This window comes from Dipodomys ordii, unplaced genomic scaffold (assembly GCF_000151885.1).
Source record: "Dipodomys ordii isolate 6190 unplaced genomic scaffold, Dord_2.0 Scaffold161, whole genome shotgun sequence".
Classification (NCBI taxonomy): Eukaryota; Metazoa; Chordata; class Mammalia; order Rodentia; family Heteromyidae; genus Dipodomys; species Dipodomys ordii.
The window spans coordinates 131,362-147,264 of record NW_012267377.1 but is presented as its reverse complement, the minus strand read 5'-3'; the positions used below and the strand labels follow the sequence as shown (position 1 = coordinate 147,264).

At 41.4% G+C, this 15,903-nt stretch overlaps 1 protein-coding gene across 1 annotated transcript in view; it reads left to right on the top strand.

Moving 5' to 3' along the window:
* Positions 1-6,595, top strand: part of LOC105998330 (T-cell receptor gamma chain C region C10.5) — a 27,512-nt gene extending 20,917 nt beyond the window's left edge. The window contains exons 4-6 of the mRNA XM_013033014.1: positions 2,966-3,295; positions 4,209-4,253; positions 6,193-6,595. Coding sequence (XP_012888468.1) covers positions 2,966-3,295; positions 4,209-4,253; positions 6,193-6,335 — 518 coding nt within the window. The 3' untranslated portion in view covers positions 6,336-6,595. The remainder of the gene's footprint in view (positions 1-2,965; positions 3,296-4,208; positions 4,254-6,192) is intronic.
* Positions 6,596-15,903: the final 9,308 nt, after the last annotated feature.

Here is a 15,903-nt window from a genome sequence, read left to right as displayed (position 1 = left end):
AAAAAAAAAAAAAAAAAGAAAAGGTTGCGTAGGATTATATCTTCAAACAGATTAAAAGTAGTTAGCATTTAATAAAATGTGCTATTTATTATTTACATAAAATGTACTATGTACTATTAAAGTAAGAAAATAAGAAGTCCAAGATTCATTCCATCTTCAACAGCACGAAAGTTAAGGAACCTGTCTAAGGAAAGAGACAGGCAGCAATGAGTAATGTGATTCCCTAACAACATTTACTAAGTTTATCAACTGATTTTCAGTTTCTGATTGTGATACATGAGAAGTATTCATTGTGAAAAAACACAAGCTCCTAAGATGAAAATTAGATGTATTAATATGTGGAATCAAGATGCAAATCATATAAATATAATGAAGAACTGACTATTTAACATTGCCTTTTACAACATACTTAAAGTACATACATGGTTAGAGATATTTAGATATAGCTATATAGTATCTTGTTTTGCTCATGAAATACAAGAATATGAAAATAAATTAGCATAAAATGATTCAATTTTATTAGTAGTGTGCTCAATATATTAACATTACATGCTTGCTCTTTTTACACAAAAGCTAAGAGATTTGTTATATAGACAGAAACTAAAAACTTTATTCTTTTCTGATCAAATGAGAAACCTAATCCTTTTCCTGAGAAATTACCGGTCAAATTAGTCTAAGCACCTCAGACTAGCCCAAAGAATGTTAGCAAAGCATTTAAGTTTCAGTAGGAAAAGAAATTAAAAAGCACTCTTGTGCTTTTGGTTATTAAACTAAATTATATTTCTAAAAATGCATATCCGGGTATAAGTGATATGTCCTTTTTGTTGTTGTTGTTGGTCTTGGAGCTTGAACTCCAGGCCTGGGAACTGTCCCTCAGCTCTTCAGCTCAAAGGCTAGTGCTCTACCACTTGAGCCATAGCTCAGTTTTCTAGTGGTTTACTGGAGATAAGAGTCTCACAGTCTTTCCTGCCTGGGCTGGCTTTTAACCACAATCAGCAGATCTCAGCCTCCTGAGTAGCTAGGATTACAGGCGTGAGCCACTGACACCCACAGGTAGTATGTCTTTATAGACATTCAATGCTTGCTAATATGAGAGAAACTTTGAAACCATAAATGTTATTACATAAAGTACACACAGACTTTAACTAGCAGGGTAAGATAGAAGCATTAAGAAGTTCCAAGACAGTTAGGTACATATAAGTACAATTAATATAACTAATTTTGAAACAGACACAGAGAAGCAAAAGTTGATATGCAGATACATAAGAACTCTAGTTCTAAAAAATCAAAGCAACTCATATTAAAATACAACAAAATATCCAGTTGTATTCTTAGTCATCCTTGAACTTCAAATGACATTCCAAAAGAAAATGGTTGACTAGGAAAACATTTTCTATACCAAAATAAACTTTTTTTTTTTTTGGTCAGTCGTGAGGTCTGAACTCTGGGCCTGGGCGCTGTCCCTGAGCTCTTCAGCTCAAGTCTAGTGCTCTACCACTTGAGCCACAGCGCCACTTTCATTTTTTTTCTGGTTATGTGGTGCTGAGGAATCAAACCCAGGGCCTCATGCATGCAAGGCAAGAGCTCTACCACTGAGCTACCTTCTCAGCCCCCAAAATAAACTTTTGATTAGCATAATAAATGGTTCACTTAACAACAGTACCTTTTTCAAAATAATCAGTGCAAGGTGTTTGTTTTTTTTTTGTAATGTTTCACATATTTATTACTGTGCTCATTCTTAAAGTAATCAAAGAAAACTCAGTTGAAAAAATGCCCAACTGGGGGCTGGGAAGGTGACGCAGTCAGTCAGTCTAGGCAGTATTGACGTTTTAGCTTGATGGGTTCATGGTAGAACATAAATATGTGGGCATCTGGTGAAATTCCTTTCAGACCCCGCCTGGTTCTCCTCTAGTGTCTTCTCTTGGAGTTGTAACTGGTTTGTTACCAGTCTTCATCTGAAACCATGGGGGAATGGGGAAATTTTGCTTTTGTTTCTTGGCCAGATGCGGCTTGATTCTGAATGTCTTTGTGAGAAGACATGGTGAGAAGCTCAGGCAGACACAGTAACCACGATGGCGAACAAAAGCTTCAGTGCAAGTTTTAATAGAAGCTGGGGGAAAGTTGTTTTGCTTTTCAACTGAAGATACTGATAATTTGGACCTTTAGCTTTCACTATTACCCAACACTCAAACCTGGAGTTGTTCAGAGGGTAGAGTGAGGAATTGTGTAAAGACATGGAGTAACTAGGAAAACTCTAGGAACTTCCAAACTGGGCCTGGGCTTGCACATTGACAACCAAAATATCAACCTCATAGATTTCAAGTACTCATGGATATAGAGTCCTGTGAAAATGGGGGACTTCATATAGTTACAAGCAAAAATGGCTGCCAGTCGGCTGACATTGATTCCTACAAGGAATAACACAAAGATGGTAAATCAGCTACATGAAGAGGACTCGCACATAATTCCAGAGCGGCAGAATGCAAGTTCCTTGGTCAGAGAGCATGCAGGACTAAAGGAGGGCAGGGGAAGTAGGTTAGAAGGAACCAGAGATCCTCATCTGTAGAGAAACTTGGCTGTTCTCTTTCCCTTCTCTCGCTAGTTAACATGCTCTACTTTTTGAAAAGGGGATTTTTAAAAGATGAAAGTGTTTGTGAAGGTTGGAACCATTGGTGTAAAATCAAACTCTACCTTAGTGTGGAAAGGAAAAACAAAGTCAAGTTTTGCCACTGGGCTCTGTATCTTACAAGCTGAGATGTTTGGAATTTAATTTCTTGACACTTCTGGCACATGTATAAAGTAGGGACAATAATAATCACCTTGCGACCTATCGGGGATGCCAGGCACTATTTCAAAGGCATCTTCTCTTTCTATTGGTATGTGCTAGGTTATTCCAGAACACACACTATTCGGTTTATCTAGTAATTCTACTAATTACTATCTAAGTATTCCATTTCCTCCACAGAGAAAACCCTTCAAGCAGACATTTCCCCCAAACCAACTATTTTTCTTCCTTCGGTTGCGGAAACAAATCTCTATAAGGCTGGCACGTATCTTTGTCTTCTTGAGAAGTTTTTCCCTGATGTTATCAAGATATATTGGAAAGAAAAGGATGACAATAAAATTTTGGAATCCCAGCAAGGAAATCCAATGAAGACAGATGATACATACATGCAGTTTAGCTGGCTAACTGTGAGTGGACAGGCAATGATTAAAGAACACAGATGTATCGTCAAACATGAGAATAACTTAAGAGGGGTTGATCAAGAGATTTTGTTTCCTCCAATAAAGAAAGGTATGCTACACTAACATAATAGTACCTTCCAGAAAACTTGTTTGAAAGAGACTACTCTATATTTTCTATTATGTGTTCATGAAAAAGAATACCAATCCTTTGAAAATGTCATTGCAGTGGGTGGTAGGATAAATACGGTGATATTTCCCCTATCTATTTAAAATGTCTGAGGGTTTGAAGAAAATAAAAAGTTGTGAGATTTAAAGTTTTTATGTATATCATTCAAAATATTAAGACCATAGGATTTGTGAGACGGGGGGGGGGGTTATTATATGGATTAAATGTAAAATCAGCCAGCAAGTCAGTTACTTTACTTTTTATTTTTTGGTAGGTTGTGAGGCTTGAACGCTGGGCTTGAGCACTGTCCCTAAGCTCTTTTTGCTCAAGGCTAACACTCTACCACTTTGAGCCACATCTCCACTTCTAGTTTTCTGGTGGTTAATTGGAGATAAGAGTCCCATGGACTTTCCTGCCAGGGCTGGCTTTGAACTCTGAGTCCTAGATCTCAGCCTCCTGAATAGCTAGGATTACAGGTGTGAGCCACTAGTACCCGGCCATTTTACTCTATGGTGAACAATTATGGGCCTTAAACTAATTCAATAGAGATACTCCACTTATTCATATGTCTATTGTTTCTACTGACTGAAGAAAGTGTGAAATCAAGCCACATTACACTACAATTGAGTCAATAAAACAAGATTAGTGTATCTTTCATGAATTTCTACCTCTCTAAGTGCAGAAATGTAATATATGAGTGGTATTTTCTGAAATCTCCTGCCTCTCTGGGGACTATGTATTTATATATATACACACACACACACACACACACACACACACACGCACGCACGCACACACACATGAGTCAAATACTAAATATGAATAATTGACGAGTGTTTGCATTCATTTCTTCTAGCTTCCACCACTTCTAATTCTGTAGCTTGTGTGAAAGATGAAAATGGTAAGTTTTGCCGCATGTTGATCTTTGTCATACCCCAGCATATTTCTCCTCTTGATCATCTTAACATTTGAATTTCCTTGGCTAGGTTGGAAAAATCAGCACAGCTGGAAGTTACAGAACAGACTTGAGTGAATTTTTAACTGAATACATTACCATCTGGGTAAAACACTAGTTTAGGTCTGTGATGACTTTAATAAGGGTGGACAATTATGGACCTTAAACTAATTCAATGGAGACACTCCATTTATTTACATATCTATTGTTTCCACTGACTGAAGAAAGTGTGAGAGCAAGTTAATTCTTGATTTAAAAATTTACAAGAGAGATTCTTTTTAAGTCTTTTATCTAATTGGTATTGCCATGAAATAGCATTGAGTGAATATTTTTAACACAGAAAGTATGCAATTACTTTCTAAATCCCGTTCATATGATGACCACATGGAGCCATCAATTTTCTATTTTTATTCTTTCAATTCTTACTCGATTTCTGTTCAATTCCTATTAATATTCGTTTTTACTATTTTAAGTAGTTGTACAAAGGAGTTGCCCTTCAACAAAACAGTTTATGAATACAGTGCATCTTGATCAAAGTCACCAAACATTATGATTCTATTCTAAGACATGATCACAGAGCCAGAAATTCTCAAGCCAAGGTCCTGAGCCATGACAGATGGCTGTTTCGGGTGGGGAGGTGCATCGGCTTCAAAGAACCACACACTGGACAGGGTTCATAATGATCAGGATGTGCCCACAAGTGGCTGAATTCTGTTCTGCAACCCTTCTTGCCATCTGCACACCCAGCACAAGGACCCCAAACTCCCAGTCATTGAAGAGGTGGGGGCACAAATGCGAAGTGTCTAGTAGGATGTCTCACTCAGCAGGCACAGTGGAAGTATGTGTCTTGAAGCATTAGCATCAAACATGCTGCTATCTAACCTGTTTCATATGTCCATGAGACTGTGAGCTTCAGGCTCCATTTCCAGTAAAAAGGAGCTTAAATCTGCTGTGACCAATGGCAGGAGTTGTGACTGCATCTCTTGAGAGACTTTTGTACCCAATGTATCATTTTTTTTGGACGATCTTAGGGTTTAAACTCAAGGCCTGGGAGCTGTCCCTGAGCTCTTTTGCTCAAGGCTAGCTCTCTACGCCTTTGAGCAACAGCTCCACTTCTGGTTTTCTGGTGGCTTTGAACCAAGATCCTCAGATTTCAGCTTCAATGGGCTGGGTACCAGGGGCGCATGCCTATAATCCTAGATACTCAGGAGGCTGAGATCTGAGGATCATGGTTTGAAGCCAGGCCATGCAGGAAAGTCCATGAGACTCTTATCTCCAATACAACTATTCATAGAAAGCTGGAGTTAGTACTGTGGCTCAAGTAGTAGAGCACTAGCCTTAAAAGTAAAGAAGCTCAGGGACAGAGCCCAGGCTCTGAGTTCAAGCCCCAGGACTGGCAAAAACAGACAGATCTCTGTAAGATGGAATTTCCACAGTAAACAAAATCAAAGCTTTACCTATGAAGATTTGACATTTGGTTAAGGGTTCACTACTGTTATTACTTGGAAACACATTGGGAGTGAAGGAATGCTAAAACCTAGTTCTCCCAAATGAATGTTTCCCCAAGTGGAATCGCCCATCACAAATGCAGCCTCATTTTTATTGTCAGTCATGGGGCTTGAACTCAGGACCTAGATGCTGTCCCTGTACAGCTAGTGCACTACATGCTCTGAAGGGCCACTTCTTTCATTTTTTTAAATGAAAGGTTCTAAATTAATTGCACAGAGGTTGTTAATCATATTCACTCAGGAGCTGAGCTGTCTGACATGATGTTGACACTTCAACTGGGTGCAGATGTCTTCCGGAATATGTTCCTGGGACCTTCTCCCCAGTATTGTGTCCAGGGCTGTCAAGACCTGTGAAAATAATTCATGGCTTTTCTTAGATGTGTTTCAGCAGCAGCTCACAAACACCTGTGCCTGCTACACCTACCTCCTCCTGCTCATCAAGAGTACCATCCACTTGGCCATTGTCGCCGTCCGTCTGGTTAGAAGAACAGCTGTCTGTGATGATGGGAAGACATCATGAGGGATCAGCAGTCATGGTCCCATGGTCTGTGCTAAGGATGTAGCTGAGCTTGCTGCCTCCTAAGGTGGCATGCTCATCACTCAGTCATTATTGCATGAGTTTTCAAGTCAGTAGATAAACCAGGCAACTTCACTCTGCCACAAGGAGTACCCCACGTGGCACCTGGCTCCATAGCTACCAGCAGCCTCTCCAGTATCCCAAAACACCTCAAGTCCTCCTGGGCTTAGCTTGCAGCTTCTAGAGCTGGCTTTTGCTGCCCTTTGGCAAGATCACATCCTCAAAGCCTCTGTATATTCTGAAATGTTTCTCTGCTAGTTGAATTCTATGCTTTGTTCTGGAAGAGACACAATAAATATGAATATCAAAAGTCTTTTGTCCATGTGTGCTTTTCATTGGACGTAAGTGAATTGTTGAGTCTGAGAGAGAAACAGCATGATAACTGAAAGGTGATGTCAGGGTTCAGCACCATATTCTAATTATGTCCCTGAAATGGTGTTTACCACATTTCCTGGGGTGCTGGGTGGTAGGGGAGCCACAGGTACTGCAGATGGCCACACTGCCGTTCTTTCAAAGGTCACCAGATTCAAGGCAATTTTGGTTGAGACATTCTGATGACAACAGGAAATCCTCTCATGCGACTCTTAATGTGTTTGTTCCACTCTGTTCTGGTGTTTCACAGCATTATGTTTCCTGATCCTCACCATGTCCCCAGAGCTTGACTAACCTCAGATCCAGAGTTATAGCCAGATGGAGATGCTGAGCTCATGGATTCTGGGCCCGCAGGGCTTGGCTTTTAGTGGTTTAGTGAATTGAATTTATTCTGGAAGATGAAGTTAGAACGCCCCCTTCCCTAGGGGATAACGTTGGGTGAGGGAGTGTCCCAGATGCTGACAAAGACTCCTGACTCCACGTTATTATTGGGGGACACCTTAATCCCATAAGCACAGAAGCACCATGATAACTGTACCAGGTTCTTTGCAACAAGGATTTACTTAGCTCACATACCTGTGAGCTCACGGTCTCCTAAGAGCCCTTCCAAGTCGGTGCAATAATCACCCACAGTTTATAGATGGGAAAAATTAAGAAACCTACTGAGACCAGTATTGTTTAGATAATGGACATAGCTTAAAGCTAGGGCCTCGCCTCTACCTCCCGTACCTCCTATTTGCGCATATAAGCAAGGATGTCCATTCACCATAAAACTACACTGAACTACCTGAATGTAACTAAAATACTCAATAAAAATAGAAAAAGTGGAGGATGTTGCTACTTTTATGTCACTATGAATGTACCTGCATCAACTCTTACCTAGTCACTTTCTCTTCTTAAACAAGATAGGATGCAATTTGCACTATTCTGTTGTCATTTATAAATTGCAGAGCTAAGGTGTACAAGGGCTTTTAAACAACTAAGAGATTATGTTCCTGATATACTGAAAATATTTTATTAATAAAATTTTCTCTAGTAAATCCTTGGCTTATTTCTAGTTTCTGTTGTTACTATAAAGATGTTTAAGTTAGTAAATTATTAGAGTTTTTGAGGTATACACAACTCATTTTTATATGCAATGTTAACAGGCAATGTCCTTCACAGGAGCCTGATTTTGTTCTTCTGTTTTGATACAAGTAGATTTCCAGAGTGGGCTTTATGAACATTAGGGTTTTTTATCAGTGAAAAAGAGCATCCCATTGTAGATTTCATTTGCATTTCTCTTATGACCTCTTATGAGGTCATGTGTTCAAAGGATATTTACATTTCTTTCCAGTATTGCTCATCTCTTATGAACACTTTTATTGAATAATAATAGAAACAAGTATGGCAATTGTTTGTCTGCATCTCTGCAGATAGGCAACACACTGTTCCATGTACAATAAGAACACCAACAAAAGTGTAAAATTCATCTGGGCGCCGGTGGCTCATGCCTGTAATCCTAGTTACTCAGGAGGTTGAGATCTGAGGACCACGGTTTGAAGCCAGCCTGGTTAGCAAAGTCCCCATGACACTCTTACCTCCAATTAACCACTCAGAACCTGGAGGCGGCGCTGTGGCTAAAGTGGTAGAGCACTAGCCTTGCGCACAAAGAGGCCCAGTGACAGTGGTCAGGCCCTGAGTTCAAGCCCCACAACCAAAAAAAAAAAAGTGTAGAATTTTTCCACTCAGTGAATCCTGTAAAGTAAATCACTTTTATATATGCCAATTTAAAAGTGTCTTGGTACAAATTGTTTAAATAGAGATACAGGTGGACCCATTGCAACAATGAGATGTACAAGTCGTTATGTCGAGAAACGAACTTTACAACTTTGGCCGGGGCTGCGCGCGGGGGTGGGGGGTAGGGTGGACAGGAAATTGGAAGGGATGGGAAAGGGAAACAAAGAAGGAGGCAACAATGATTGATAAGAAATGTACTCACTACCTTGCCCATGTAATTGTAACCCCTCTGTATGGTATTTTCACAATAATAAATAAATAAGTCTTGTTTAACATTGGGAAGGTTTTTATCTGTTTGTGTCTTTACAGTTAGCTTCAGCTTCTGTGAAACGGGTTCGTTTAGAATCCCAGAAAAGATAATTATTGGTCACCAAGAGCTTTTGTGAGGCTGTTATCACCAACTCTAAGAAACGTCTCTTGTGGTTTCAAACTTTCTGGCACCTTCCTGCCCCCAGTCCACCTGGATTAAATTTCAGCACCATAGAGAGAGATGGAGACAGAGACAGAGAGAGACAGAGAGACAAGAGACAGAAAGACAGAGAGAAGGAGGGAGAGAGAGACAGAGAGAGGGGGAGGGAGAGTGGAGAGACAGACAGAGAGACAGAGACAAGATAGAGACAAGAGACAGAGGTGGGAAGAGAGAGAGAAAAAAAACTGGTGGTGTAGGGGTGAGGGAAGGGGACAGGCCGCTGTGTTTTATCTTCTTAGTCTTCTCTTACAAATGTGCTAGTTTCCTGGAAAACGCCCACGTTCAAACCAAACCCTACAGGTTGGGGCTGCAAAAGCACTGCTGGGGTCTGAGAAGAGAGAATAAAGGCAGTTAAACCACAGGCAGCCACAGCCAAGGCTGCTCACTTTGGAAAGGCCACAGCTAATGGAAAGAAAGCTCCATCTCCATACAGTGAGGCTCCTGTTGGGGCAGCTTAGCTTCCTGCCTCTGCTGAGTTCTTGAGCTGCTGTGGAAATAGGAGTTGGCACTTAGGAAGGTGCAGATGCTGCGTCTTAGCGCATCTCTGACCCAGTTCTCAAGGAAGGACTGAGAAGGCCACCAGCACAATCCTAATGTTGTTCCGATGTGTCTGTGTTCCCTGGCCCTGATGTAGGGACATAGGTCCCATCAGATTGCTTTTCCCAGGGTGGACAGAGTGGCACACATCCTGGGCCCATGACCCCATTAGAGAGACACATGTGGACGGTGATGTGCTTCAGGAACAGTGTGATCTGGGGCTCAGAGTTCCATTGAGTAATTCAGTGCTAGATACTGAATCATAACAGCAGCTCCACAGAGAGAAAATGGTCACAGTCAACTTGAGCAAGGATATTAGCATCAGGGGAACAAGTGACTGAGGTCCCTCAGAAAGAGGGTTGTTTACCAAAGTGGACATAGAGAGCAAATGTCCCACTGTCCTGCTGCCCAGCATGGAGCAGAGTGGGTGCCAGTTTCGGGGCTCATCTGGCCAATCCATGGGGAAATTCAGTTTCTGCTTTACAGTTGTATGTCTGAGTTCCTGTTGCATTAAATTACTCACAGCTTTCCCTCTTGGTCTGTGCTCAGAAGTAACCCTTAAACTTTTCCTGATCATTTCAGCTTGTCCAGAGAGACGCTCTCTCCAAGGTTAAATTAATATCCTTTACTTGTGATTTCAACTTCTGTTGTGGTCCTGGTGTGTGTAACTGTAAGAGAAGATGATCACAGAGAACACTACTGAGTTCTTCAAGTCCTACCCAAGGCCAGATGGGGGTTTCTTTACTCAGCCACCATGAGAAGTGGGCTCTAGCCTCCCGGGGAGAGCCAGGTCACAGAGCTGAGATCTGGACACTCAGAACAGCACAGGCCACAGAAAGCAGCGGCTGATGCTGCTGTACTCACAACTAAGGCCACACCAATGACGCAGTTGGCTAACAGCTGTGCCATTCTATACCAAGCAGAATGATGGCAATCACACCGGAAGAAATTGTTCAGGACCAAATTTAGTCCTGCCCCTTTTTTGTGCCAGTCCTGGGCTTGAACTCAGGGCCTAGGCTCTGTCCTTGAGCCTTTCTGTGCTCAAGGCTAGCACTCTACCATTTAAGCCATAGCACCGCTTCTGGCTTTTTCTGTTTATGTGGTAATGAGGAATCGAACCCAGGGCTTGATGTGTGCTAGGCAAGCACTCTACCACTAAGCCACATTCCCAGCCGTTGTTCACATTTGTATTGAACTGTAACAGTGAAATCCTCTCCTTTACAACTAATCCAAACTAATAAGAAAAAAATTGTTTTAATTCCAGTAAGGCAAAAAAAGGAGAAATGACTAATGGCTTCACAGCTTTTGTTGTTGTTTACAAATAAGATAACATTCCACATCTTTTATACTACCTCAGAAAAAGATATAATATCCATATAAAAATACAGACTGCAGCTGGGAAGGTGGCTCAGTGGTAGAGCACTTGCCTTGCATGCTCGAGGCCCTGGGTTTGATTCCTCAGCACCACATAAGAAAAAAGCCAGAAGTGGCGCTGTGGCTCAAGTGGTAGAGTGCTAGCCTTGAGCTGAAGAGCTGAGGGACAGCGCCCAGGCCCCATGACTGGACCCCCCCAAAAAAATTAAAAAATAAAAATGAAAATACAGACTGTACAACCACATTTACATGATTCTATAATCCCTACTTGTCTGCAAGTTGGTATTCCAAAACTTTAAGCCAAATAGAGAACAGAGACCAAGGAAAACAAAAGTAATCATTTTGACATGTTTATTACTTTTACTTGTACAAACAGCAGATGTGCATAAGTTAAAAAAGTAAGGAAAACGAAGGGTGTTAAAAAGAAATACAATGGAAATCTGAGACATGAAACAAAACATGAATTAAAATAAAAAGGTACTACAAATTCAATATATTGAGAAGTCCTTTGATCCAGATACAGGACAAGCCTCTGCCTTCAACTATTCACAAACAAGTCAGCCTGAGTCCCAATGAACAGAGAAAGGCCCATGAGAAGTCCTGATGGCCATAGGTGGGGACCAAATGAGTGGATGAGGGATGATATCTATGAGGTATCACCACACACACACACAATCCTTCATTATCTGTTCCAGGCCAGCCGTAGGGTCACCACATCAACTGTGCATGGGAGACTTACTCCATCGTGTGTCTTCAGATGGCCTTCAGGACGGGTTCTTCACACTTAGGAAAAATGGAGACGAACACCGAGCTGTGGAGTTGAGGCCAAATGCTATATGCTCTGACACTGCCTGCCCAGGGTCTGCACTGAAGGTGAGCTGTAATGAGACTGGGAAAGGTAAGGGTGTAGCCCACTGCTGTGGAGGGGACTGTGGCCTGCTGGGCCTTGCTGGTGCTCCTGCGGATGCAGACACAGGGCTTGTCTGCCAGGACCCTGACGGCCCTAGGGGCCCATCTCCTCCTCTGCCCTGGCTTCCCCGGGCTCAAATTCCCACAGGCCCTGCTTCCTTCTGTGGTTAGGGAATGAGGCAGCATTGCTGTGACTACTGCTTACTTGCGGTGTGTTTCCTTGCTTATGAGGGTAAAACGCTTCCGTTTTCTGACATGAAGGGATCCTTGGACTTTGCCATGCACAGCCGCTCTTAGCTATGCTTACCCACAGCTTCCCTGTACAGGGCCCCTGGGCCCATGCGCTGGTGTTGGTGATCTCACCAACACACATCTCATTCTAGATGTGTGACCCTGGACCGGTCCCCACCCATCTCTGCCCATGGACTGTGACACTGAGGTACTAGCAGTCCCTACACCTCAGAACACTGCTTTCCCATCACCTGAGCTTCTGTTCTACAGTGCCTGACACAGACACAGTCTAGTCAAGGTCACAAACATGAACATCTCCCTCATTTTCACAAACTGGAGACCCTGGTTATTTTTCAAGCTCTACAAATTTATACCTCCACCGAAAAATTAAGAAATGTGGATGATTACAAGATGAATTTAGTCTTACACCTTCTTGACAATATGAAAATCAATTCAAAATGTACCTTAATCTTATTTGAAACACAAATCCTCTTAAGACAGTTAAAGACCTCTTAGATGTGACATCTAGTATGCCATGCATAAAGGAAAATTTCAACCACAGGCATCATTGAACATGTACTTCAGAAGAATATGAGGACAATATGAGGAAGTGAAATAAACCACTATAAGCTGGTATGAAACATTTCCAAATAATACATATGTTAAGAGAATTTGTCTACAATATATAAAGAACACATACAACTCAGTATTAAGAAAACTGAACAAGTGGATAAACTCCTGAAACATAATTCTCCAGAGAGGACTCAAGAATAACTCTTGATAAGCATGGAGAAAAGTCCTCAGTGCTATTACAGACAAAGAGATGACGAGCTTTATCAGACGGTAAGTGCTGGGGTGAATATGGAGAACCTGGAACCTGTATATTTTGCAGGTGGCAATCCACCAGCAGGGGTAAAATCACTTCAAAAACTACTCAGCAACTTCAAACAAAGTCAAAGAGCAACTTTGCACAGGACACAGAAAACCTTCTTGTAGAAATGCATCCAGGAAAAATTACAATGTCCATCTATATACACTCCAAGGAAAGCTTAGCACCGGGTTAAACTGATCAACTATTCTACGTGTAAACTACAGAACAGAAGTCAGCCATAAAAAGACAGAGCAATGCACAGCTGCTCTCATTTCAGCTACATTCACCCATAGCTTCCCAGTACAGAGCCCCCTGGCCCCACACTTGTGTTGGTGGTATGTGCTATAACACATCTGGCTCCTTAAATTTTTAGATAAACCAGACAAGCTGGATGCAATAAAATACATATTGTACGACACATTTTTATTAAAGCACTAAGATATGTAAAGTTAGGTGAGTTAACTGCAAATGGGTATGGGAGAAAGTTTTTGCTATATGAAAATGTTCTAAAGCTGCATTGTGAAGTTGGATGAGAACCTACCCATTTGCTAGAAATCATTTGATTGTGCATTTAGGAAAGATGCACATTTCACAGTATGAGAGTTGTCATAGATTGAGAAAAAAAAGCAATGAGTTTTCAATGTCCTCCCAAATTTCATTTACAAGGTGGGAAAATGTGTTTTAAACTATTGGCTTTAGAAAAGGTGATCGTCTTATGTAACTGACCATCTAATCAAGAGCCTATCTAAGAGGCTCCCATCTGCAGCCTCAGCCACTCAGGAGGCAGAAATCAGGAGGAAAACAACAGCTAATTTGGGCAAAAAGCTATAAAAGCCCTGGGTAGGAAGATTGTAGTCTATAGCCAGCCCTTGGAAAAATACAAGAGCCTATCTGAAAAACAACTAAAATAGAAAAGGGCTGAGAACATGGCTCAAGTGGTAGAGCAACTTCCCAAGAACTATGAAGTCCAGGACCACTAGAGATAAAAGGGGTTCTACTGATAACCACTTGGGTACAGGAAGAAGGCCGGCCACCTCAGCTGAGCCAGAAAGTCAGCCCTCTTGGTAGGCAGTAGAAGGGATTTAAAGGCCTTTCTCTAGATTTGCTTGGAGCAGCTGAGCCACACCTCCCAGTATGTAGAGTTCTCCAGAAGGTAGGTGTGACAAATCCCACCTGGCTTCTACTCAGAGAAAATACAAGGCCTTCACCTAACCCTCTAATAAAGACTGGGCTTCTTGGTTCTCACCACTGAATACACAGGCATGCCAGATGTGGTTCTATCAACAGCAGACTACCTACAGCAACACATCTGACAATATATGTTGTTGTTTTTAACTGCCACAACTCTAAAGTTCAAGCTGTTCCTTTACCAGGAAAAGCATTATGTTTTATATTATGATACCTTCAATTCCTTTCTCTTCTTGTCCTTCATCCCTCTAAGAGGTATCTACTTCTTATGAGTGCTACCACCATCTTTGGTGGTTACTGTGTCGGACTAGTCACGGGCTGTCTTTGCTTATTATGGGCAATGCTGCTGCTATGGAGACAAAAGGTGCTGGATACTGACTTAGGTTTCAGTAAGTTAGCATTTGTGCAATGTTTAACCATGCCGAAGTGATTAAAGACAAAGTTTTTAATTCTGCTAAGTAATTGTTTTACTAGAAAGAACTAGAATGCTCCCAAGTATCTAAAGATACTTGGAGATGCTTGCCTGAAATCATTTTGATTGTGAGATTTTGTTTCCTTGGTGATTGTGGGTGTTTAACTCAGGGCCTGGGCACTGTCCCTGAGCTTTTTTGTTCAAGGCTTAGTTCTGTACCACTCTGAGCCACATCTACTTTCCGGGTGGTGAATTGGAGAGAAGAGTCTCACAGCCTTTCCTGCCAGAGCTGGCTTCCTAAGATCCCAGCCTCCTGAGTAGCTAGAATTACAGGACTGAGCCACTGGCACCCAGTAACTGTGAGATTTTCTAATTCCAGTGTGTGTATATTAGTGGGAATGCAAGGGCCCTCAGTGTTTATGCGTGTTAGAACAAGCCTGGTAAAAGCTAGTTAGTGTGTGAAATTCACGGACACAGCCAATGCTACATTGGCAGTGTTGTTCCTTGGTGCCTCTTTAGTCAGCACCATCATATGATGTTGGCAAGAAAATATTTCCCATGATAGCACCTGGAACCATTAGGTTGCTATTTAACCTATTTAAACTTTTCATTGTTAATAGGCTATTTTGACTCAACCAGAAGATAAATGTCTCATTTGCCAGCTAGTATCTTAGATGGCAGGGGAGGGGAAAGCAAGTCCTTGAAGATGCTTTTCTGCCTACTAGAACAGCAGCGCTATGTCAGGCTGAGGATTTGCATTTTTATTTACTGGCATAATACAGGGACAGGCTTCTTCTTTTTTAAAAAAAATGTTTTTATTGTACAGAGGAGTTACAATTACATGGACAAGATAACAAGTACATTTCTTATCAAGCATTGTTGTCTCCTCTTTGTTTCCCCTTCCCATCCCTTCCCAATACTCCTCCCTCCCCCCACCTGATCCTCCCTACCCCAACCAAAGTTGTAAAGTTCATTTTCGACATAACGACTTGTACATCTCATTGTTGCAATGAGTCCACCTGTATCCCTAGTTAGATTTATTTTTTCCCTTCCCCTCCACAAATTATACCAACATCAAATACAGTGTAAAGCATGGGTTATACCATGGGGGAGGGACATACAAAACAACAAAGAAATCATCTTATAGAAACAATTTCATGAAAGGAAAAAAAAACAAAAAATATTTGAATACTTATCTTGGGGTTCTTTCCCCTAACATCAACTTTTCTGACCTTTTCTGCTTGACTCAGTTATATACTAGCTATTGCAAATAAGGGAAACCATAGGACCTATGTTTCTTTGGGCCTGGCTTACTTCACTTAATATAATTTTTTCCAAGTCTTTCCATTTCCTAACAAATGGGGCAATG